Source organism: Hermetia illucens, chromosome 4 (assembly GCF_905115235.1).
Source record: "Hermetia illucens chromosome 4, iHerIll2.2.curated.20191125, whole genome shotgun sequence".
Lineage (NCBI taxonomy): Eukaryota > Metazoa > Arthropoda > Insecta > Diptera > Stratiomyidae > Hermetia > Hermetia illucens.
This window is the reverse complement of record NC_051852.1, coordinates 27,391,970-27,417,598: the sequence shown is the minus strand read 5'-3', so window position 1 is coordinate 27,417,598 and position 25,629 is coordinate 27,391,970. Positions and strand designations below refer to the sequence as shown.

Sequence of the window (25,629 nt, the reverse complement as noted above, 5' to 3'; positions counted from 1 at the left end):
GCGTCGACATGTAGATTTTTTTTTAAAATTTCAATGTACAATTCGCATCCACATTCGTCTCCACGAATATCACATTACCGACGCCGTCTATCTCGTATCAACCATATCTCCATAGCACTTCCGTAGCCATGCATTTTACCTATTGCACAGAATAAAACTTATGTTAATAAGGTCCATTAATTAAAGCGATTTGAGTTTGCTCAGAAATACCTTTTTGAAATATTTTGTTTAAGGATTGAGGGATCAAATGGGAAGCAAATTACTCCCTCTTTTTTTGGTCCACCCAAAGTTTCAAAAATGAACGAAGCAGCTTTACGATTTCTTACCAGGGCAGAGGCAACTCGTCAGACGCTACCTCACTCTGCCCTTGTAGCAGCGTCACCGAAGTGGATCGTAGATATAAAACGTTACTTTATATAATTCGCAAAGTACGACGTGATTGTGAATTAAACAAAATATTTCAGCTCTGGATAAAAGTATGGACTTACGGAAGTGCCTTCAATATAATTTAAACCGCTTCCGTCACGCTGCTACCAGAGCAGAGGGGACGCAGCATCCGACTCTGTGTGGCACCACCAATGTAAACCGTTCCAGAGCAGAGCATAAGCGTCATTATCTACAAAACAAAATTACTGATCAGTATCATTTCAATTAATGGATTCCAATCCAATCCGATCGAAATGGCCATACCATTTAACTGTGGCAACATGTCTATGTGGAAATAGAAAACTCAGCACTTAATTTTTGTTTATGGTCCCCATCCACCCCGCTGGACACCTCATTCTCTGCATAGTGGCAAGTTTTTCAAGAAAAATGTGGAAAAACTTTCCCGCTTGATAACTACATTTCTACGCGTTACGGTTTATTCATTAAATGCCGGATTGCTCTAAGTTGATAGTAAAATCGCTTTTTATTTAAAATTTCTTATCAAATTTCAAATAAAATGACTCATTTGGACGAAACGCCGTCTATCGAAAATGTTTAAATTTGGATGCCATGAATTCCAAGAAATTTCGAGTGCAAACGAACTTATTCTCTGAAATCCCACTTAACTGGGGGAATTCCCGTTTACAACTGCAATAATGGTTCGTATCTTAACTAATTTTGTAACCACTCGCTTACGTCCTCTGCCGCCGTCTAGCCTCAACTCATTTGACAGTTCTTCCATCCGAGTCTCACGAAATCAACCCCCACCCGTACAAGAGCGATTAAAAAAGTTAAAAGGAAAAAAATGTCTGCTAAGATTTCGTTGGTGCTGCTGCTTCTCTTCGCGTCCGCGTATCCGAGTCGAAATTAAAGTGATTTTCAATGTTTTCGCCGTGATTGAGCATTTGTTTCGTGTAAACAAATTGCGTCGGCGATCGAACCGTGTGTCCCGTGTCCCAGATTATGTGCAGTCGTCGCGTGTGAAGTGAAATCGAGATTGGAGTGCGCGAGCGTTCGATATTGCGAGGAATCCGCCGCTACGGCCGAACGGCAGCAGTTACCGAAAATATAGTTGATAATTGGCGTGCGGAGTGTGGAGCGGAAGTCGTGGGCCACGCGAAACCATTGTTAGCCGAGCGTGGGGCTGTCCATCTGCAAGTCGTGTGGCACCATCAAACCACGACGAGTGCGTGCTCGGAGACCTGAGCCCGAGTCGCCCCAGCCAGCCAGAGCGCCCAGTCTAAAAGTAGTCGCTCGGGCCGAAAAGTGCGGACCCAGCCTCGGTGGAGCCGCCGCGGAACAATGACGGACATAGAAAATGTGCTGAGTAGCATGTCTACAGCCTTCAACTCGAGCCCCACGCCAGGTGACGAGGCATCTGTTATCGACCTCAACAACGATAAGACCCTCAAGTGGCGGCGGCATTTCAAGAACCAATACGCCAAGAAGAACCCGGGGAAGTCGCTGGGCGAAGACGACCCGGCGGCGGACGTGAGCCGAGCGAGCGCAAAGCCAGAGTCTCCCGTCGATGATGAGGATAAAGGTCAAGCGGTCGGGGTGGCGGCCACTCCGAAGACCCCAGCGCCGAAGCAGTCGCCCGTGGAGGAGCGCACCAAGTCGACGCCGCCCTCCACGCCAGAGCCAGCGCCTGCCTCGACCGCAACCGCGGCCGTGACTTCGACGCCACTGCACTCGGTTCCCGCACGCTCTGATAACGACCTTATCAACGCAGCTAGAAGCGGTGATGAGACGGCCGAGGCCGCGTCCACGAGCAGCGCTGCCGCTGCTAGAGCGCAGAAACCAAAGGTAAGTAATTCAGATGCAGCACTCGCTGCGTCCGCCCGGGCCGCGTTGTGAAATAGAATTTCGCAGCGCGGCCGCTCGCGCACTGCTATGACTCCTACCTCACGCGCTTTGCTTCCAGAAATCACCACGAAACGTACAAGAAAATCCCTCGCGAAGGTCGAATCGCACAAGAACTGTTGTGAGTGTCTCGCCCGCCCCCTTGCGCCGTCGAGGACGTTCAAAAAGGGCCAATGACCCAGGTCCGACCTTACCTGTTCCAAAGGAAGATGAAATCCAATTGGAATCACAGTTAGAGGGTCCGATTGGATTGGGTGATGACCAAGAAAAGGTTCACAAGGTCGAAATCGAGGAGGAAATGGGTTCGAATGTGAACCCCAATAGTGACCAAGAAAAAGTGATCGTGGCAGAAGTTCGGAAGGAAATCCCCAATGGGGAAATCAACGTTGTGCCAAGGACTTCCAAGGTTGCAGAAAAGGAGGAAATCCGGAATAGGAAGCGGAGGAGCGTACGATTGGAGACGAAAGGCGAAGTTCCCGACGTTCCAGCAGATAAGGTAATTAGCAAATTTTATTCAAAAGAAAGAATTATTTTGGAAAATCCAATTGCTTTTTCGCATCACCGTGTTTTCCTCCATTCACTTGAACGGGAATGTAAAATTGGGAAAACATCGCAGAAGCGAAACCTGATATCAAACCTTCCTCGATTGTGATGAAGTGAATAATTCCTAATCGTTATTGGTCAGTCTTGACAGTGATTGCTGCTGATTCCATAAGCATCGGGGTTTTCTCCGCAAAATGGGTAATGAGGCTGCAGAATAGTGAAGAGCAGGTCGTCTGGAAATTTTATCTATGTGAATGGAAAATGGTAGTTAATCAGATTGCAGTGCACACTTTACATAAAAAACTTTTACATTCAGAGTTAACCAATTAAAAAGTTGGACAGTTATTGAAGTGCGTTTTCTCTTCATCTTTTATTCCCCTTTATTTCCATATGTGGCCATAATCAAGTTTCTTTCTTCGGTTAGGGTAGGAGAATCTGCCTCAATGAGTTTTGGACTCCGCAACCTAAGCCGTCGGACTACCAACTGAACCCTTCCCCGTCATTGGAGAACTAACCGTTTGGCACATTATTTAGGAGTAGCTTTCCAATTCTCCCTCTTTAGGGTGCCTTCAAGTCAGGCAATTTCTTTCACCCAAAAGAGGGAACGGGTGCGGCGGTCGAGATAGTTGAGCGCCAATCTCTCGATTTCGTTTCCACAGGCTCGAATCCCGGTCGCCATGGATGTTTCTGTACGTCTTTGTGCTGTCCGCCTGTTGTAGGCCTACCATTTGCACAGCATTAAGTGTATTGATAATGGAACCGTAGCTTAATTGAAAACAGACTACGTGGATGCCCTATACTCCACAGAGAAGTGAATAAGAACACCAGAGAGGGGGGAAGGGGGAAGAGATTTGTTAGTTCAAAGACATCCTTGCCGGCCGAAGTCAATTTTCTTCGCGAGAATAAGAAAGAAGAAGAGTGAAAGAAGTTAATTCAAAAAAGGACTCAGCGCCCCATCTCTCTTCCAATATTGTCCGCAGAGCGCTCGATTGTATTGGCATAAAGTTGCTGACGATTTAGATCTCACCAAGAAAAATGTTGTAATAAGTGTCGTTCGCCATCCCATTGCAGAACACTCAGTTAGGGAATCGTGCTTCTCCAATCTTGAGCCGATAACACTGATAACCTCCATGGCTGACCCTGACCAATGTGCGAGGCCAGATAAAAACAGCAGGACCACTCTCGAGGCCATTCAACATCAACAACGGTCTAAGACTATCATGCGTCCTCTTTAACCTGGCCCTGGACAAAGTGATTCGCGATGCCGATGTAAATGCGAGAGGCACCATCCTCTTCAAGTCCACCCAACTGCTGGTCGACGCTGACGATATTGACATCATGGGAAGAACAAATCGAGATTTACAGTCTATCTTCATCCAGATCGAGCAGGCGGGCGAGATCTTAGGCTGCACATTAATGAAGGCAAGACGAAGCACATGGTGGCAACGTCAGCGCCAAAACTAAATGAGCAAATAACATCGAATCACACTAGTCAAACGAAAACAATAAAAATAGGAACCTACAATCCTTATGTATTCCTCGGAGACTTGGGTTCTTGGCAAAAGAAAAAAGCTGCGAACTCTTGGCCGCGTTCGAGAGAAGAATCCTCTGAAGAATTGTTGGACCCCTACATGAGGATGGACGATTCCGTAGCCAACATAACGACGAAATCTATTCGCGATACCTCGATCGTCTAGTTGTGGATAAAATCCGGCTCAACAGGTTGCGCTTGGCGGGTCACTTAATCCGTATGGATGAGGATGATCCAGCCAGGAAGGTATATAAGGCAATATCTATGGTAGAACAAGGAAACGAGGCAGACCCTGCCTGAAATGGAGCGATAGCGTAGGTCAGGACTCCAGGCAGCTTTTAGGGATATCGAATTGGTGGACCATGGGACAAAACCGGAATGTCTGGAGTTCCTTATTAAGGCACGCCTAGACCGGATACCGGTCTACAGTTGCATGTAATGTCAAAAAAGCATTCTTTCTATACAAAATAGCTCGTTATGAAGCTAAAGTATCTGACATTTATGGAAGTCAAGTAGGAGGTGGCAGGGAGGACAATTATCCTTCAGGTGTTCTTATTTGTTTGTCAACTAAGCTACACATGTAGTTCATTTCTGGGTGCTTGATTTATCGCTGAATGCCTGGTTTATAATGTCAAGTCTTTTGTGTTAACAAAACAAACTTCATAGTCCTCCCAAGGTGGATCTCCACGGCCTGACGGTGTTAAGGTCGGAGGGTGCTGGCAAATGTTTACGGATGGTGATGAAATCGCTAGATTAATCGTTCCGTATAGAGCCATATCATTCGATGGATGCTAAGTGCTAGCTCGGGAGTAATAATAGAAAATGCAACTCTACCTAAATCAATTGAAACTAAAGGATCCAGCTATCTTATAAAGTTTCGCAGCGTAAACCACTATATGGCCATTTCAAAGAAAATTCATCATCATCAATGGCGCAACAACTGGTTTCCTGTATAATCCTCCCTAAGTAAGGAACTATTTGGCGCTGCGGCCCACTAATTCGATGTCTCTAAAAGCTGTCTGGCGTCCTGGCCTACGCCATCGCTCCATCTAAGGGAGGATCTCCATGTCCTCCTGTTAGATATTGCCCTTATAGGCTCTCCAGGCTGCATCATCCTCACCCATACGTATTAAGTGACCTGCCCACCGCAAAACCAAACGGTCGTGGTATCGCTCATAAATTTCGCCATTATAGGGGCAACGGAATCATTCATCTTAATGTAGGGGATCAAAAATTCTTGGGAGGATTCTTTCCTCGAAAGCGGCCAATTTTTCTTGCTAAGAACCTAGGTCTCCGAGTAAAATATATATGAGGCCTGGCAAGATCATTCTCTTGTTCATTAAGAGCTTTGACCCTATAGTGAGACGTTTCGAGCGGAACCGTTTTTGTAAGCTGACATAAGGTCTGTTGACAACCGACAATTGTGCGTGTATTTCATCGTCATAGCTGTTATCGGTTGTGATTTTTGACCCTAGATAGGGAAAATTATCAGCTGTCTTTGTGTGTGACCAGTGCCATTTGATGCTATTAATTCTTTGGGTTTTTGGTGCTGATGTTGTCACCATGTACTTCGTCTTGCCTTCATTAATGTACTGCTCAAGATCTCGCGCCAATCGTCGCCAACTCAATCTGGATGAAGGTAGACTTTACACCTCAGGTTGTTCTTCCCATATGGCCAATATCGCCAACATAAACCATGTGTTGGGTGGATTTGAAGAGGATGGTGCCTCTCGCATTAACATCTGTATCGCGGATGACTTTTTCAAGGGTCAGGTTAAAGGGGATGTATGATAGAACATCGCCTTGTCAGACCGTTGTTGATGTTGAATGGTCTCGACAGTTATCTTGCTGCCTTTATCTGGCCTCGTACATTGGTCAGGGTCAGTTTAATCAGCCTTATCAATTCCGTCGGGAAACCGATTTCTCTCATGGCCCTGTACTGTTTTACTCTGGCTATGTAATTATAGGTGGCCTTAAAGTTTATGTAAAGATGGTGCAACTGATGGCCATATTCAAACGGGTTTTCCATCGCTTGCCGCAGGGAGAAAGAGAATTTTTGAGATATTGTTGTGCCTAATAATACCATTTGAGCGCTTGCTGAGATTCTCGAAACAAAATAAATTAGCCTTGGTGTGAATATGACCATCATGTTACTCTATTCTTTCAAATTTCAGCAAACGGCTAACGATGGCGCGTAGGTGTGCTTAACGCCATTATTATTATTATGTGTGTGTATGTGTTTAAGGTGGGGGAGCGACAAGGCCTCTGAGCACTCAGAACCTAATGGTTTATTGTACTCGATTCCTCCGTTTAACGGAATATCGCGGATTCGTTCATGGGTGGCTAACCTGTGGATCATACGAGATAAAGCTGTTGCTACAGTTATGCAACTTCCCATTTGCTTCCTTTTCTTTACCACTAAGTCATTGGAGATAGAGTCGTTTATGGTAGTTTTGGAGTTTCGAATTTGAAAAAAGTGCATGTTGTGGGCCTGCCAGAATACGTGATATTTGTCAACTTACCTTAAGCTCCTGAGTCCGGCTATTTTCCCATTTACTACCTAAGGGCCCTACGTCTAGACCCTCAGCGCTAATTAGTCGGTGGTTTATCGCCTTTGCAGCTTTGTCATACTAAAAGTTCATCTGAATTACGTTCAGCATTTATCTTCCGCTTACATTTTTGAAAATAAACTCAGACAATACAAATAGACCTTTCCTTTCAAGCTCTCGTCACTGTTTCGCAACATATTATTTTGTTGAAGGGAAGTCGCACTGCGTCCTTAAAGAACTATTGTGCCTCTTTGACTGGTTATAGTGTACGTATTAATTATAGTATTTTAACCGTTAGGAATTTTAGTACATTCCCTACTTCCAAATCTTCAACTTTGCATCTGGTATTAAGTGTTTTCCCAGGTTCCTCGACCTGCTTTTCGTAAGTGGCGGGCAATATTCCAGAACGTGTATGGAGGTTTTATCACATTCCGCACGGAACCTGCAGGCAGTGTCCGTAGCTATCCTTAGCTTCCCTAGGTGATAGTTTAGCCGGCAGTGACTAGTGAAAATTCCCACTACGATTCGGAGGTTCTTCTTCTTCTTGGTTTAAGGTTTAAGCAATCCTTTGTGCGCTTCGGTTCGTATCCCCCAATAAGCACCCTGGACTGCTCCATTCCTGGTAGACTCGCCCAGTATAATTCCCTCAACCGTTCCTCTTCATTTCTTAATGCCATAGTCATGAACCCGTTTCCGATTACACGGAAGGGTTCTGGCCCGTGTATAGGCGTCCCTGCTCCCTCCTTTACTAATTCGTCTGCTGCTTCATTGCCTTCCAATCCAACATGCCCTCAAACCCAGAGTATCCAGACCCTATTAAGCGAGCGAGCGTATTTAGTCTCTCAAGGGAATCCCATACCAGTAGAATTCACCTGGTTGGACTTAAGTGCCTTGATCGCTGCTTGACTGTCAGTCAGAATAGCAATGTTCTGCTCACAGTAGTTCCTTTGAAGAAAAGAAGGCACATCTGTCTATGGGAATATGCTAGTGTGCTTACCCGTTGGCTCCAAGTATATTTACCTTGGACCAATAACCTCGGGACCCGCTCCTTCTGATGTGACGGATCCGTCAGTATACCTAGTAATCAGTTGCTTTTTTAACCCGTATGTTACAGCCACGCTCTCCTAGTTTGCCTTGTTACTCCAATGTATTTCAAACTTTTTATCGAAGTGAAACCTCGTTGTCATCTTATCCTTTGGTATCTATAATTCGGGGTACCCTCTAGAAAGAATGTCAATCTTTCTTCGATTTAGGTAGCTCCCCTCCTCACTGATACTTTCGGCCAACCTGAAGATTGCTCTCCTTGCCTGCATTTGTATGTCCGCATGGAGAGAGGTTAATCCCAGAAAGACCTCCAGGGATGCCGTTGGGCATGTCCTCATTGCCCCACTGAAACATGCAAGTCAGTCTTTGGAGTTGGCCTGTGTGTTGAGTTCAGTTCTTTCTGCCTTACTATGCAGTGTATATTCAAAGTAATATCTTCGAGGTTCAACCCCATTTTTTTTTCCTGCGATGGATTTACCAGTCATCAGAGCCCTTGTAGCTTTCCGAGAAGTGTTTCTGACATGCACCTTTTTGGGCTAACGTAATTCCCAAAAATTTGTCCTCTGTTTCTCGTTTCACCTCCATGCCATGTAACCTTATGGGTCTCAGGTGATCAAGCTTACGTTTTCTAGTGAATGGTACTATGGTGGTTTTGGCTGGATTGATACGCAGTCCCGCCTTCCTGCATTAGGCACCAGTAACTCTTAATCCAGTTTACAGATTAACACAATGTGGTTCGCATAACTCTGGATCTGTATTTCAATATTGGTTAGCACGGCCAGCAGTTTGCCTACTCGCCATACTTCACATACGCGGTGATAGTACCCCGCTCTAAGGACAACCTTGAGTTGTATTCATGCCAATCGAATTTGTACCTGTCGGTACTTCTACTTGCCTACTCTCCAACATTTTCGCCATCCAGAAGGTCAGGCTGTTTCCCAATCCCTTGCGGATCAGAGCATCTTGTATCTCTGTGTGCGATGTGTTATCGAATGCTTCTTGCATATCCAAAATCGCACACAGTGCTATTTCTTTTATTTCTATAGCATCCTGTATTACAACAGTCAGCCCATAAAGAGCAGTTTCGTTTGACCCTCTTGCTCGGTAAGCTTATTGATACTGATGTAGGGGATTACGCTTAAGAACGTTAGTTCTAATATAGTTGTCTATGACATTCTCCACCGTTTTGAGTATGAACGATGTTAGGCAAATTGGTCTGAAAAATTTAGGATAAAAAAAATTACTCGCTTTTGAAATAAAGACCAATTTTGCCCCTCCATGCCCTTGGTATATATCCCAGGGCTACGCTACCGCTTACCACCCTCAGAAGAGACTCTGTTGTTGTGCCTAATAATACCATTTGAGCGCTTGCTGAGATTCTCGAAACAAAATAAATTAGCCTTGGTGTGAATATGACCATCATGTTACTCTATTCTTTCAAATTTCAGCAAACGGCTAACGATGGCGCGTAGGTGTGCTTAACGCCATTATTATTATTATGTGTGTGTATGTGTTTAAGGTGGGGGAGCGACAAGGCCTCTGAGCACTCAGAACCTAATGGTTTATTGTACTCGATTCCTCCGTTTAACGGAATATCGCGGATTCGTTCATGGGTGGCTAACCTGTGGATCATACGAGATAAAGCTGTTGCTACAGTTATGCAACTTCCCATTTGCTTCCTTTTCTTTACCACTAAGTCATTGGAGATAGAGTCGTTTATGGTAGTTTTGGAGTTTCGAATTTGAAAAAAGTGCATGTTGTGGGCCTGCCAGAATACGTGATATTTGTCAACTTACCTTAAGCTCCTGAGTCCGGCTATTTTCCCATTTACTACCTAAGGGCCCTACGTCTAGACCCTCAGCGCTAATTAGTCGGTGGTTTATCGCCTTTGCAGCTTTGTCATACTAAAAGTTCATCTGAATTACGTTCAGCATTTATCTTCCGCTTACATTTTTGAAAATAAACTCAGACAATACAAATAGACCTTTCCTTTCAAGCTCTCGTCACTGTTTCGCAACATATTATTTTGTTGAAGGGAAGTCGCACTGCGTCCTTAAAGAACTATTGTGCCTCTTTGACTGGTTATAGTGTACGTATTAATTATAGTATTTTAACCGTTAGGAATTTTAGTACATTCCCTACTTCCAAATCTTCAACTTTGCATCTGGTATTAAGTGTTTTCCCAGGTTCCTCGACCTGCTTTTCGTAAGTGGCGGGCAATATTCCAGAACGTGTATGGAGGTTTTATCACATTCCGCACGGAACCTGCAGGCAGTGTCCGTAGCTATCCTTAGCTTCCCTAGGTGATAGTTTAGCCGGCAGTGACTAGTGAAAATTCCCACTACGATTCGGAGGTTCTTCTTCTTCTTGGTTTAAGGTTTAAGCAATCCTTTGTGCGCTTCGGTTCGTATCCCCCAATAAGCACCCTGGACTGCTCCATTCCTGGTAGACTCGCCCAGTATAATTCCCTCAACCGTTCCTCTTCATTTCTTAATGCCATAGTCATGAACCCGTTTCCGATTACACGGAAGGGTTCTGGCCCGTGTATAGGCGTCCCTGCTCCCTCCTTTACTAATTCGTCTGCTGCTTCATTGCCTTCCAATCCAACATGCCCTCAAACCCAGAGTATCCAGACCCTATTAAGCGAGCGAGCGTATTTAGTCTCTCAAGGGAATCCCATACCAGTAGAATTCACCTGGTTGGACTTAAGTGCCTTGATCGCTGCTTGACTGTCAGTCAGAATAGCAATGTTCTGCTCACAGTAGTTCCTTTGAAGAAAAGAAGGCACATCTGTCTATGGGAATATGCTAGTGTGCTTACCCGTTGGCTCCAAGTATATTTACCTTGGACCAATAACCTCGGGACCCGCTCCTTCTGATGTGACGGATCCGTCAGTATACCTAGTAATCAGTTGCTTTTTTAACCCGTATGTTACAGCCACGCTCTCCTAGTTTGCCTTGTTACTCCAATGTATTTCAAACTTTTTATCGAAGTGAAACCTCGTTGTCATCTTATCCTTTGGTATCTATAATTCGGGGTACCCTCTAGAAAGAATGTCAATCTTTCTTCGATTTAGGTAGCTCCCCTCCTCACTGATACTTTCGGCCAACCTGAAGATTGCTCTCCTTGCCTGCATTTGTATGTCCGCATGGAGAGAGGTTAATCCCAGAAAGACCTCCAGGGATGCCGTTGGGCATGTCCTCATTGCCCCACTGAAACATGCAAGTCAGTCTTTGGAGTTGGCCTGTGTGTTGAGTTCAGTTCTTTCTGCCTTACTATGCAGTGTATATTCAAAGTAATATCTTCGAGGTTCAACCCCATTTTTTTTTCCTGCGATGGATTTACCAGTCATCAGAGCCCTTGTAGCTTTCCGAGAAGTGTTTCTGACATGCACCTTTTTGGGCTAACGTAATTCCCAAAAATTTGTCCTCTGTTTCTCGTTTCACCTCCATGCCATGTAACCTTATGGGTCTCAGGTGATCAAGCTTACGTTTTCTAGTGAATGGTACTATGGTGGTTTTGGCTGGATTGATACGCAGTCCCGCCTTCCTGCATTAGGCACCAGTAACTCTTAATCCAGTTTACAGATTAACACAATGTGGTTCGCATAACTCTGGATCTGTATTTCAATATTGGTTAGCACGGCCAGCAGTTTGCCTACTCGCCATACTTCACATACGCGGTGATAGTACCCCGCTCTAAGGACAACCTTGAGTTGTATTCATGCCAATCGAATTTGTACCTGTCGGTACTTCTACTTGCCTACTCTCCAACATTTTCGCCATCCAGAAGGTCAGGCTGTTTCCCAATCCCTTGCGGATCAGAGCATCTTGTATCTCTGTGTGCGATGTGTTATCGAATGCTTCTTGCATATCCAAAATCGCACACAGTGCTATTTCTTTTATTTCTATAGCATCCTGTATTACAACAGTCAGCCCATAAAGAGCAGTTTCGTTTGACCCTCTTGCTCGGTAAGCTTATTGATACTGATGTAGGGGATTACGCTTAAGAACGTTAGTTCTAATATAGTTGTCTATGACATTCTCCACCGTTTTGAGTATGAACGATGTTAGGCAAATTGGTCTGAAAAATTTAGGATAAAAAAAATTACTCGCTTTTGAAATAAAGACCAATTTTGCCCCTCCATGCCCTTGGTATATATCCCAGGGCTACGCTACCGCTTACCACCCTCAGAAGAGACTCTACGATGATTTCTAGGCTTCTCTAAGTTAGTACTGAGAACATGCCATCTACTCCGAGTGATTTCAATGGTTTACAAGTTCCCACTGCCGAGTATATCTCTTTTGCTAGTTTCCTTTTGTTCGTTGTTGGGGTGTCAGGCAGAATGTTGTCGCCTGCCGCCGTGCGATAGGACCTCGGGAAATGAGTTTTGAGAAGCAGGTATACTCTGTCCAGCTCATTCTCGGTAAATGTCCCATCCTCTTTCAAACAGACACAAGATATTGCCTCGTCTTTGACTACAGCTTTGTAAAGCCTAGTTGATTCTGTGGTTTGCTTGATCTCTTCACAGAATTCCCTGAAGATGTTCCGTTTTATTTCCCTGATCGCGTTGCTATGCGCAGTCAGTGCATTTTTGTACCTCAGGCAGTCCCCGGTTTGTTTTATCCGGTTGAAGAGCTTTCATACTTCTGCTCTTATTCTTGCTGTGCCTGTGATACCAGGGTGCATCCCTTGATGACTTAACTGCTTAACAGCTGGCCTCATATGCGTCAATGTCAATACCTTTGTTGAGTTTTTCCACCACTGTTTCTAGTTCCAGTTTGCTCCTGATGTCGCCGCTTCCTTGAAGGTGAGCTATGTTTTTTTTTCAGGTACATTGCATATGCCATATTGCCAATCTGCTCTCCTGGGATTCCTTATTATTCTTTTTATCTCGGACTAGCCCTCAATGTCGAATTCGGTTATTCTATGATCAGAAAAAAGGGCTCATCTGACACCCTCCAATTTCTGACCAGCCCGTTCATTAGAGCATTTCTTAGAATTAAGTCTAGTACCTCTTTTCTAGCGCTGGTCACGAATTTGGAGCGTTTCCTAGCTAAGAATAAATTCACGAAGGTACTCACCTCTTTGATTGGTTTTGCTGCTTCCCTAGACTTCGCGATGGACGTTGGCATCGTAACCGTAGAAGTGGTAACGACCTCTTCTTATAGTATCTTCACCAGTTTAGCGACTAGTTCCGGTGGAATCCGGATGTCGTCTCCTGGGAAGTAGTCCGATGCCACGACTGCTTCTCGAGTGCTCCCCCCGGTTTCCAGTGATACTTGAATAGCCACAAGGTAAGGAACTATATATCTATATATATAATAATAATAATCGTTGACGCAACAATCTATATTGGATCAGTGCCTTGAAGTGTGTTAGAGCACTTCATTCAAGACCGTAACGGTACACTACAGTACACTGTACGAGGCAATGTGGTCATTGCGCTCGCCCGAGATTATTACCCTGATTTGACTCAGGTACTCATTCACAGCTGAGTCGACTGGTATCCGACATCAAATCACGATACAAATCCCACTGCCACCAGTGAGATTTGAACCGCGACCTTCCGTACGATAGCCTTGTGCTCTAACCACTCAGCTATCCGGACTATAGTTCTATATATTTTAAATTACGTTTTAGAATTATGCAAGCTCTTGCTTTTTCGCAACAGGAGCCCCAAATTATCTGCATGCTTTCTCCTTACAGACAGCGAATCTGCCTCCGGTACACCCAGGGCTCCTGAGCCAATACTATTCCAATGTTCTTCTGGAACTTGCCCTTGCAATCAACGCAGATGCAGCTTTTGCATAGTGGAGGCTTATCTGGGCCATTTTAGTCGTGGCCATTGACCCCGTTATTGTTGGAAGCTCTTCTCCACTGTCGGAGTATCACTCTTCTCCCCCGACATGACACTTTCCCCGCATCGCTGCCTACTCTAAGTCCATGCCGTACAGCTTCTGCTCTTCACCGGGCAGCAGGTCTACTTCCCTGATTGATCCAGTCCTTTTCGCCTCTATGGCTTCCGAGATTTCTTCGGGGACCTCGGTAAGCTTTCCACCCGGTGTCTCCACCGAGGTGTCTTTCCTCAGCTCATAAGGGTCGGCACACCATGATCATTGTGCTTCGAGCCGATGACGTTCCGCTCGTGGCTTTTGAGAACTATATTGTGAGTCTTTAACTTCGTGATCAGTTCTTCTAGACCGTCAGCTAATATATCTGCATTCGGTATTACTACAAATTATAATGAGCGGCAACTTGACCTGTAGCAAATCATAAACAAGACTTCTTCGTTCAAACAGGTACTTGTGAATTGAAGCTCAGTGGAGAGTTCACATTTCCACATCGCAGAGAGAATAACCCTTTGCACCTCCTAGGTTCCTTCAGTACTGAGGTTTTCTTTTGGGTACTTTTCTAGCACCATCGTCATATTCAGAGGGGCTAGCCCCGTAGGATTCCCAGGCTTTCCGTCCTCGCTTTTTCGAAGGGATTTTTGGGCCGTCGTTTTCACTTGGTTCGGAGTTTCGTTGCCATTTTCGGTGTTCGGCAAGGGATATGATTTCGTACGCTGTTGAATAAGTTCCCTTCTTTCCCCACAAAAGCGACGATTATGGATTATCCTAATTATATCAACCAAATCAGAGATGGTCCTATTGTTATAAAACGCACCATATTCAGATCATAAATCAATTCACAGAATGTAAAAATACGTTTCTGTCGAATATAACAAACTTCATCCTCAGTACCGCAAAGCTTTACAATGCACAAACTAAGTGAAAAGAATGATTCCGATATAAAGAATTTTATTTATCGCAATGTTATTTGGACTTGATAATTTTATTTATGATATGTATTGACGATAATTATATTCTTGATTTATTACTCATCTATCCACAAAACCAGTTGTCGGTCATCGATATCAGTCATCCCCCTGCAGAGAAAATTCCCAAACAACAAGAGTTCGCGGCAATTATCCCAAAAACGGACGAAAATGAGGACGTTAAACCTGAAATAACAGGAAACCAATCACAACTTAATGATAAGACTCCAAAAAAACGTGGTAGACGGGCAAAACCTGTCGTTAGTCCAGCCACAAGTAGTTCCGACGTGCCTACACAAAGTAAAAAATGTCAACGTTCGACGAAAGATAACGTTGAAAGTAATTCACAAGAAAAACATTTATCGCGAGACAAAGCTACTGCAAACAATAGTCACAATGACTCTGCACCTACTGTCACATCTCAGCGTCCTTTACGACGGATCAAACCAACTGCGAAAATCCTTGAGAACGAAGAGCTTCGGTATGAGTTCGAATCGAAAAACATTGCCCGCATTGTAGCCACATCTGGAGATAATAAGACTGGTACCATGCATGCCTCAGAATCAGCCCGTCGCAATCGCGAATCGAAGGACATTACTCACATTGAAAGCAAGAACAATGTAACGCCAGTTAAGAAAAAATCGTCACCGCTGGTGAATCATCTGAACGTAGACAATATTTACCCATCGAAGAAGTGCCGACCATGCCCTGAACCCCAAGATTTCCTGAATGAAATCAAAGCATCGGGAATAAATTTGCATCGATCGCCTGAGGATAGAAAACTCAACAGAAAGCAACACAGAAAATTATTAAAACAAAAAGAAAAACATTTTGAACGACTAGGACTTCGTCGTAACGTACGGGACGATGTTACCGAATCAGGCAATTCGTCCAGCGATAACGAAGAGTTTATTCCATCGAAGAAAGTTAGCGTTGGTAAACCGAACGTCACACTTCGCTTACGTAATAACAAAGAAAACGCAACAACTTCAGTGAGTGGAAAGGAAGCCCCAAAAAGCAGTCATCATCCTGTCGCTCAGCATAAGAAAGTTGGAGCACCGGTTGTCCCACCACAAGAAGCTGCGCCCAGTCAATCAACAGTGAATAAGGATCAGAAGCTGATTTGCTCCTGCCAAGCAAAACCAAAGTTCTACGCCCGGAAGAGCAGCGAAGTTGTATTTTGCAAGGCAATTGATCATGTTGAAGACCATCGAGTTGGTTGCTTCAACAAAGTTGTTAACACGGAAATAGTTCCGTTGTATCGACCAAGTGCCCGCGTACCGTATCTCTTGCTTTGCGATCAACATCTCATAAGGTTTCTTTCCCATAACAGTTGTGCTGGATGCGGTGTGTTCTGCACGCAGGTAAGTTTCCTATGCTTCCTATTGCAAAGATATCAGTAAGTCATAAAACGTATTTTTATCAGGGGAGTTTCATATTATGCAAACATCGACATTTCTTTCACCCGGGCTGTGCCCAGAAGCTCATTCTCAATACACCATATGACCCTGCGAAAAGATCAACATATCCTAGCCCAAAGTTAGTTTTGAAGTGTCCTCATTGCGGTTGCGATACTTCCGAGAAGGAGTCACTAGTCACAATGAAGTGTCAAAACACTCCAGTATTTCTTCCTAGTCAAAAAGGGCCCATGTAAGTCTAGCTTTCTACATTTTCGAGCTAGAGCCACCACTAACAATGTAAAAATCAATTTGTGAATTATAGAAAACCGGCAAAAATGGGTTTATCATCCTCTAACGGAAGGTTGTCAGTAGTTAAGCATCAGCCACAACAGTGCCTCGATTTGGTCAAATATATTCCAGAATCCGTTATGAATGTCGTGGTTCGTGAGAATGGTGCTTCGATAAACGACTTCACGACCAAAGACATGTTCTATGCCGTAAACAACGATGATCTGGAACGTGTTGCGGAAATTATACGATCAGGCTTTGACATCACAAGTGAAATGAAAGAGTTCCTCGATGGGACCTGCCTGCATCTCGTCGCACATTTCGGAACAATACAAATGGCCTGTCTGCTCCTGGCACGTAATTCGACGCCTGAGTTTTTGAATCAAAGGGATAAGGAGCAACGTACGGCGGCAATGTGCTCCATTATTGGAGATAAGTGTGACATTTTGCAACTTTTCATTCAAGTCGGTGCTGATATTTCACTGAAGGTAAGCGATGGGTACTTAATTGTCGCAATCCACTTACTTTAGAGTGTAATAACTTCAGGGGACAGATGGAATGACATGTCTGCATTTTGCCACAAGGAGTGGCAATCTTCAAGCTGCGAAAATCCTACTGGAGGCTTACAGTAGCAGTTCGAGCTTTAAGCAATTCAATGATTACCTCAACGCTAAGGATGATGGAGGCTGGACTCCTCTTGTGTGGGCAGCCGAGTTGAATCACACGTCAATTGTTAGGTAATTTGTGTTGCTTTTTATCTATATAGCGGTCCTGAAAAGAGCTTTCATGTTCGCAGCCTTTTACTTAATTATGGTGCCGATCCAAGTATCTGTGATATGGAAAATAATACGGCCCTTCATTGGGCGGTAATATCAGCATGCGATGATGTGGTGAAGGTAATTCTACAAACAAATGTGCGGTGTAGTGTGCAAAATATTAATGGAGATACACCACTGTGAGTATAAATCGTAACATTCAATGATTATACGGGTACAAAGTTTCTAATTATCGCGCAACACATTTTACCTAATTCTTATTGAAACCAAAACAATTCACTGAATATCTTTTCCCGGCAGTCACATAGCTTGTCGACAATCGAATACGTGTGCTGCTCTAATGCTTATCAGTCGTGGAGCAGATTTAATGATAAAAAATAATGAAGGACAAATACCGTACGATTGTATACGAGACGAAGAAGATTCTTGCGCGCGCGCTGTAGGTTTCAACATGCAAATGAGATCAATTGGACCAAGCGGATTACAAGTGAAAATAATCTGCAGGTATGTGTAGCTTTCTAATCTCCTTAGGATACTTTGAATGACGATTTAATTCCTTACACAGTGATATCTCGAACGGAAGGGAACATTATCCAATAGAAGTAGTGCGTCGTCCTAGGATAGGTAAAATCAGCAACGAAGTCGACGATGAAACAATTCTACCTGATTTTAAGTACATTACGAAGTCTATACTGCTACAAAACTCTGTGCAAATTGATTATCGCGTCTCGCAGATGCGGATTTGTTCGTGTAACGATAGGTAAGTCCATTTCTGGTTAGTACTATTGTAATCTTTCATTTTTGGCAAAGCCCATACGAATTGGTGATTGAAATAATGATGGCAGTGTCTTCAAGGCTCGCTTTATAAGCGGAAATGTTGGACAATGCTTCAAAGTTGGGCATGGTGAGACACTTCAGGGGAGTCTTTCTATGACCACCTTAATGTTAATGTAGTCAGGAGAATTTTCTCCATGGTACCATTGATACATCAGGAGAGGTATAATATGCCAAAAATTTCTTCTAACGAACATATGGTAGAAAGGCGTATTTGATGTCATTATCGTCATTATAACTAGACTCAAAAGCAAGAAGACTATATACAGGAAGCCTTGAATTTTTACAGGAGATAAACAAAGTACAGTTGGAGTTATTCCACTATGCTAAATCCTACCTGATCTCTCTTGGTGACCCACGACAGACCGACCAAGAAAATGCATAAAATGTCGTTACAAACATGATGATCGGATTGAGTCACAAGCCTCGGAGAAATGCTAGGGCGTCCACCTTAGTCGACGCGGCAAGGCGGGCCCTGGTCATGTCGAGAAATAGGCAAGGGTTCTTGACGCATGGACAGCGTCAGGACGTAAGCAAGTTAGTCCGAACAAAACAAACAAAACAAATGCTTGTCTGCACGCTAAATGTTGATACCCTAACTGGAAAGACCGAGGAACACGCAAGAGCCCTTCGGAAAAGGCGCATTGATATCTGCGCTCTGCGAGAAACCCTGTAAGAATATGGTGTTGGCATTGCCATCTCAGAGGGTTTCCGTGATGCCATTAAAGAAGTCGAACGATTTAATGATTGACTGATGAAGCTCACCATTATATCAGCTAATCGCACTATTCACTTGTTCACTGCCTACGCACCACAGACAGGTCGACCTGATGCCGAGAAAGATGCCTTCTGGCAACTTCTTGATAAAAAGATTTGTCACGTCCCTGCTGACGACTATGTTATCATTGTCGGCGGCCTTAATGATCATGTGGGTAAGAAGGCAGACGGTAAAAGGTGCCATGGGGAAAGGGGTTTCGAGCGCGCAATGAGGGTGGCGAGCGTATAATCAATTTTGCGGACACCCCTGACCTTGTACGTATGAATACATGGTTCATTAAACGCAAATCAACTATATTCTCATAAGACGCCGACATTTTACCACCGTCACCGATTGCAAAGCCGTTCCCTTTGAGACCATCGCACCTCAACATCGACCGTTGATTGCTGTCCTGCGAATTAAGCCACCGATAAAACAGCGTGCGGAACGCACTGGCCCGCGACACATTAAATGGTGGCGATTTGGTGAGAAGATAGCAAAAACGATCTCACTCACACGATTACCAACCATTACGAATGTGGAAGAATCGTGGAACCAAATTAAAGACACGATCCAAAAAGCAATCATCATGGTCACCAAGGCGGGTAAGTGAAGGTGATTTCGTCTGGAGAGATTTGCGTTTATCTTTGAATTTTTGTCCCCGCGAACCAGACGCTTCCAACGACCATTTCACGTGACATTGCTTTTTGGATAATCAAAGAAAAAAATCACTTCGGGCTAGTTTGGGCTTAAACACCAGCCGGTTGTCACTTGAATATAATTCGCACTCCTGTCATGTTTTCGATTATATTTAAATGGGTCGATTGCCTCCAGTAGTCACTTTAGGTCACGTTGCTCCCAGGCCAGAGGTGAGGCAGTGTCTTATGAGTTGCATCTGCTCTGGACGAAATCGTCAGTCAATTTATCTAATAATACCTTAGAGGGCATTCAAAGGACAAATAATGTATAATCGGTCGAAGGATTGAGCTTATTGAACCAATGTTTCAAGGAAGCTAGAGGCCAAGTTGGTCAAAAAAAAGAAGATAAGTTTTAGACGTCCAAAGGCCTCCGAAATCTTTAATTTGGACATTTCCAGATATAACATATAAATGTGTTTAAAATTGACGTTGAGGATATCCAAGATTCTTGTGATTTGCACTTTGTTTTTTGCATAGAATTCCAAGAAATTTAGTTCAAATAGATTACGTTGTTAGGCTGCCCTTCTTGAATCAACAGCTACGGTTGCCCTTCCTGGATCTGCAGCTACTGATCCCCATTTGCTGTATACCCCATCTAGTGTTTCATGTTCACTCCTCAGTGGATATATGGCATCCACACAGTGAGACTGTGCTTCAATTTCACTATCATATTACTTAACGTTGTACAACTGATAAGCTCACAGCAAATTCGAAGTGAAAACCTGATTAATGTTTAATTGAGATCCAGTCGCACATGGGCCTCTTTCCACAAATTTGAGTTCATGTTTGGTCCAATGCCCCTGTGCGTTTGGGCTTGAGAGTACACTCAAAGTCTTCCCTGCTTGTCGTAAGGGGCAACTAAAAGGGACTGATATTTGTGGGCTAGCAATCTATAAATTTTAAAACTTTACTGCTTCCGAAATATTAACTACGTCTCGAATTGGGACTGACCTCAAGGCTGCGACCTTTGCCCATCGAAAACAGATTACAATTGGTTTCTGACATGTGCGTACGCTCCTCGAAAACTGTACCGAAGGTCCTCAGAATGCTCGCTTTCTTCAACTTCAAGCGAGAATTCCAACGATATAAGCTGGACATTCTGGGTCGAATTAAGATTATGAGACTCTGGAAAGTATTCTTCTCCCTCTTGCGGCAATGTGCTCTTGTACTATGGAATGTCAAGTGGTAGCAGGCGCGAATCAGATGTCAGGTTGTTACTGACGGTTATCGCAAGGAGCGCTCTCCTTACCTGGAAGCCTGTTTCTGACAGAATTCTGACTGCATGATTCCGGTTCAGGTTAAGGAGCTTCACAATTGGGTAGCGCTATGCACCAACGAAGATATCCGATATAGTGGAAAAGGATGCTTCCTACGAGCAATTACACGCAGTTCAATAGATGCTTCCTAAAGCTCGCCATCCACGTACAGTTCGGCCTGTCGGTTATGCCGGAAGAGCCCGTTGAACTGAATGCAGCATCAACGTATCAGCAAGTCGCAACATCATTAGTTCAACTCTGGAAGTGGAAGGCATTGAGATGCAAATTTAAGATGATTTTCTACGCGAGCATTTATCAAAAATGTCCATTAGCGATAAAGATGCCCATAAAATTCTCACTCACAGCCTAAACAAGCATGAAATCCTCGTTCACATTTTAAACAAACATGCCTGGCCGGTTGGGCGATTTGATCATCGGTCGTTGAACAATCAAAACGGACAGACCAATTGCAATTTATCCACGTCACACTCGCCGGTCAAACTGTACGTGGAAATGGATAATAGTGGGGGGTTTGTGGGTTTCTGTAGCTTCCACCGCCTCGTCATTGGTTCGAACAGAGAACTCACTGACATCGTACGAACAATCAGATTGACCACTTTACGATCAGCAGTAGACTTAGGAATTGTTTTCTGGGCGTGCGAGAGACACTGACTTTGGCCTTGAAACAGATTACCATTTGATGTTGTTCGTTTACCGTCGCTTGCGTGTTGCGTTCGCCACTTCTCGTAGGGCTAAGGAGCTGCGTCCTTCCAAATTGTATTAACCAGATAATATCGATGAAAGTTGTGCCGACATCAAAAATGTTTTTCTCAGATGCTACGCAGGTCGTCGGCACATCTTATAAGGGCGTCGAGAGATCTGGTTGATCTTGGAAACGGATCGATGAAACGATTGAAGGCTTTATTGACTGCTGCGAGTGATGGCGAATGTGACGCGCTTGAACTTCGATACCGAGCGAAATCTTGGAAAGTTCGACGTAACAAATGGAAATATGCTATTGTGCTAGTCAGGGAAGTAGAAAATGCCGCAGAGCGCAATTATTTCAGAAGTATATACCGCATCACATGGAGTTTGGATCTTCGTTTCATCGATTTCGCGGAAGCTTTTGACAGTGTGAATAAGGAGTTTATCTGGAGTTCCCTTTCAAGAGGGGCATTCTGAAAAAAGCAACAGCTATTATCAGAGCGACATATATTGGCGCAAAGTGCTATGTGCTACACCGAGGTAAAATCATTGGTAAAATTTGAGATCGAAATCGGTTTGATGTTGCCAGGGTTGAATCGTGTCATTGATATTATTTCTTCTTGTTATCGGTCACGTTGTTCATGCTACCTTGTCCAGAGGATGTGCAGGAGTTCAATGAACGATGAGATTTTTCCTGAAACACATAGACTATGTTGATGACTTCTGTTTGCCCTCTCATCGAGTCATGGACCTTGGCCAATTGACTCTGGCTTTGAAAAGAGAGGCAAATAGAGGACTGACGATTAACACCAATAAAACCAAGGTTTTCAGTCTGGTGGGTCGTCGCATCCTCCCTAGGCTCGAAGGCGTCGATTAATTTATATATCTAGGAAGTGTGGTTTTGGCGATGTTGGAACCAAACTGCACTTTGTCCGACGCATTAACAGTGCTAGATCCGCTTTCGCTGCCCTGTTTAAAACCTGGAATTGCAGTTATCTCAACATCAAAATCAAATTGAAACTGTTCCGTGCTAATGTCCGTTCTGTGTTGCTATATGGGAGTAGTACATGGAAAGTGACCCTCACGCCTGATACTATTGCAAACGAAAAACTTGCTCGACGCACAGACCTGGTACCCGTATGCGATGTGATCGGAAGGCGTAATTGGCAGTTGATAAGTCACAGAAGTTGGCCGACGTTTGGGTAGCTTCAAGGGCATTTAGCGTAGAACAGTAGAGAAGGAGTGCGGGCGGTTCAGGAAGTGCATTTCAGGTAACCGCGAGGGACATGTGTTGACGCACTATACGTTGGTTAGTTTGTTAGTTTAGTTCATTGCGGGGAGTCCCAGCTCCAAACACTCAGACTTTTGCTAGGTCCATTGTACTATCCTCGGAGATCGCCTATTCATCGGCCTCTCGCCGACGGCGTGCGCAGGCTTTCACGAATCTGAGAACATTCTCCAGAAAATGCGCAGACTCTTCGTTGAAGAAAACCTTACCAAGGTATCTTTGTCTGAGGTCTGAGGAAGCCGGGCAGCTGTGTACGAAGTGTAGGACCGTCTCTTCCACCTCCTCACACTGGCTGCATATGGCCAAGGCTACCACTCCACTGTACGGTAAATGGGGAACATATATATTTGGCCCATTCACCCAACTTCCAGTCGTTTTTCTCCCTCTTTCCCCCCGGTTCAGCGGTAGAATTTTCCCTTGGTTTAATTTTTTTTTGTTTTTATAGTCAATAGCTGATTTATTTGGTAATGAAATCAAACAGTTTGGAATGTTACATTTTAAACAAATTAGCTGTCCTAATGCGTCCATAGTTCAATATAATATTTTGCATATATTTTCAGCTGTAATTCCGACAAGTGTCAATGTAGTACAATATCCGTTCAAAACTGGTATACACCCGAAGGTCAATTGAATGGGGACTTCAATTTCGATGATCCGCCAATGATATTTGAATGTAATGATGTTTGTGGTTGCAATAAGGTAAAGCTAGGAAAACTCTCAACATATCGCCTTCACAACAAAATTTCCTTTACACTTTCCACAGTTAATTTGTAAAAATCGTGTAGTCCAGAATGGCATGAAATTACCTCTACAAGTATTTGAATGTCAACAACGTGCTAAAGGTTGGGGCGTACGAACCTTGCGTCAAATACCCCGTGGAACGTTTGTAGCTGAGTACACTGGGGAAATATTGACTGATATGGAAGCAGATCGTCGCACTGATGACAGTTACTTTTTTGATCTTGATTCATCCGATCATTGTATCGACGCAAACTACTACGGGAATGTTAGTCGATTTTTCAATCATTCGTGTTCACCGAATATTGTCCCTGTACGTGTTTACTATGACCATCAGGATTATCGTTTTCCGAAAATCGCATTTTTTGCATGTAAAAACATCGCCATAGGAGAGGAAATTGCGTGAGTATCTTGAATTGTCTTTTCCCCATAGACTATGAACCACAAATTTCATCAAATCCTTAGTTTCGACTATGGCGAGAAATTCTGGGCCGTAAAACAAAAATACTTCGCCTGCAAGTGTGAATCGCCGGAATGTCGATTTTCAGCTAATCCAGTGGAAAGAAATCAAGTGATGAACGGCGGGACCGAACAGTCAGCATCGACGTCTGGGAATCAAATTACTATTTAAATATGAAAATCTAAATTAAGAAATATTTACGCTTTTGTTTTAGTCATTAAGCATACGCGGAGAGGACATTTCCTAGTAATTAATTGTATATAAGTAAAATCTTAGTGTAAGGTTAATAGAAAACAAAGAAACATGCATCACCTGAATGATGAAGGCAAGTTGCCCATTTCATCGTAATTCATATCGTCATCTTAACCCCGACCATTAGAATAATAATCTATAAGTATTCATACTTCATTTTGTAGACTGTGTACTAAGTATTCTATCTCTTATTTATTTTTATCAGCAACATCTCAACTATCGAGTGTTTATTTGAAACGTATGCATGTTTGTTTATCCTATTTCGAATGAAAATTAATTAAGCAAAAAACTGGTTCACAATCCGGAACATGTTCAAATTTAATATCAATGCAACACTGCAGTTTTATCAGGGCGAATACTATGGCCCGACTTATTTTTTACAGTATTTCATAAGGTACTGAAGAACTGAACGTAGAAAAGAGGGAGTCATAAAACCAAAACAAGATCCTAGTTTAAAGTTGATACAAACCGTAGAGTTAGATCTGAAACTATTATATTTTGGTAAGCGCTTGTCATAATAATGATCAAATATTATACGTCACATGGTTTTATCTGTAATCTTAACCACGAATATGTATTTTGTATTTAACTATCCCCACAATTTGTAATGAAGTGACCGCACTTGTAATGAAGTGCAAACCCTTATGCTGAATTAACAAACAACTCAAAATTTGGTCAGAAACAATCATTTTGGTCGTTACATTTTGAGCAGGGGGCAGATCTGTACCTCATTTTCGAAATTGATGAATGTTGGCCGTGCAGGTTCATCTACACCTGAATTCATCTCCGCAATAATGCCTTGATACGTATCTGCACGGCGCTTCATTATAAAAATGTAGGCGTTGGGGGATTAAATTAGGAAGTGTAGTGTCATCAAGATTTTCGAGGAGTGTTAGAAGGGAACGTTGAAATTAGTCGTGTTCGACTCAGTGTAACCTGAAGGTGAAGTTAAACCCATGAAGTCGAAAAAAACCTGGATTCCTTGTTCATCATTTTGATGGTGGATTTCATGTGAAAATTATAGGGAATGTCGCAGTGTTAATGAGTTATCCCGCCACCATCCCTACCATCTTCAACAGCAAATCAACAAAAGAATCTCAGAAAGTGTCTCTTCCGAAAAAATTATGTTCAGTTGAGATATTTTTAGTAAATTTTCTTACCAATATATAGTAAAAACAAGCGGGTCGGTTATAACGACTGTAAGCATTCGAGGCATTCTCACATAGCGGGCCCCGCAGGATTAATCAAGATTAATAGCTGTTATCAAATTGACACCTACCCACAAACGGCAAGGCCATTTGGTTTCAGGAATCATAAATCTAAAAGCAATTCCATATGAATATTCGAAAGTACCATCCCGTGGGTCGTCAACAATTTCTTCAAGAGGAATATCACTGCTAG

The 25,629-nt window shown here is 43.4% G+C and overlaps 1 protein-coding gene across 1 annotated transcript; it reads left to right on the top strand.

The window, feature by feature from the left end:
- The first annotated feature begins 1,182 nt into the window (after window positions 1–1,182).
- Window positions 1,183–24,799, top strand: LOC119654640. The gene is made up of 12 exons (XM_038060115.1): window positions 1,183–2,232; window positions 2,351–2,785; window positions 14,860–16,140; window positions 16,203–16,426; window positions 16,499–16,952; window positions 17,011–17,201; window positions 17,261–17,419; window positions 17,541–17,744; window positions 17,806–18,000; window positions 23,339–23,477; window positions 23,542–23,918; window positions 23,982–24,799. Exons 1-12 carry the CDS (start codon window positions 1,729–1,731, stop codon window positions 24,145–24,147), a joined length of 4,329 nt encoding a protein of 1,442 aa, XP_037916043.1. The 5' UTR covers window positions 1,183–1,728; the 3' UTR covers window positions 24,148–24,799.
- The last annotated feature ends 830 nt before the right edge of the window (window positions 24,800–25,629 follow it).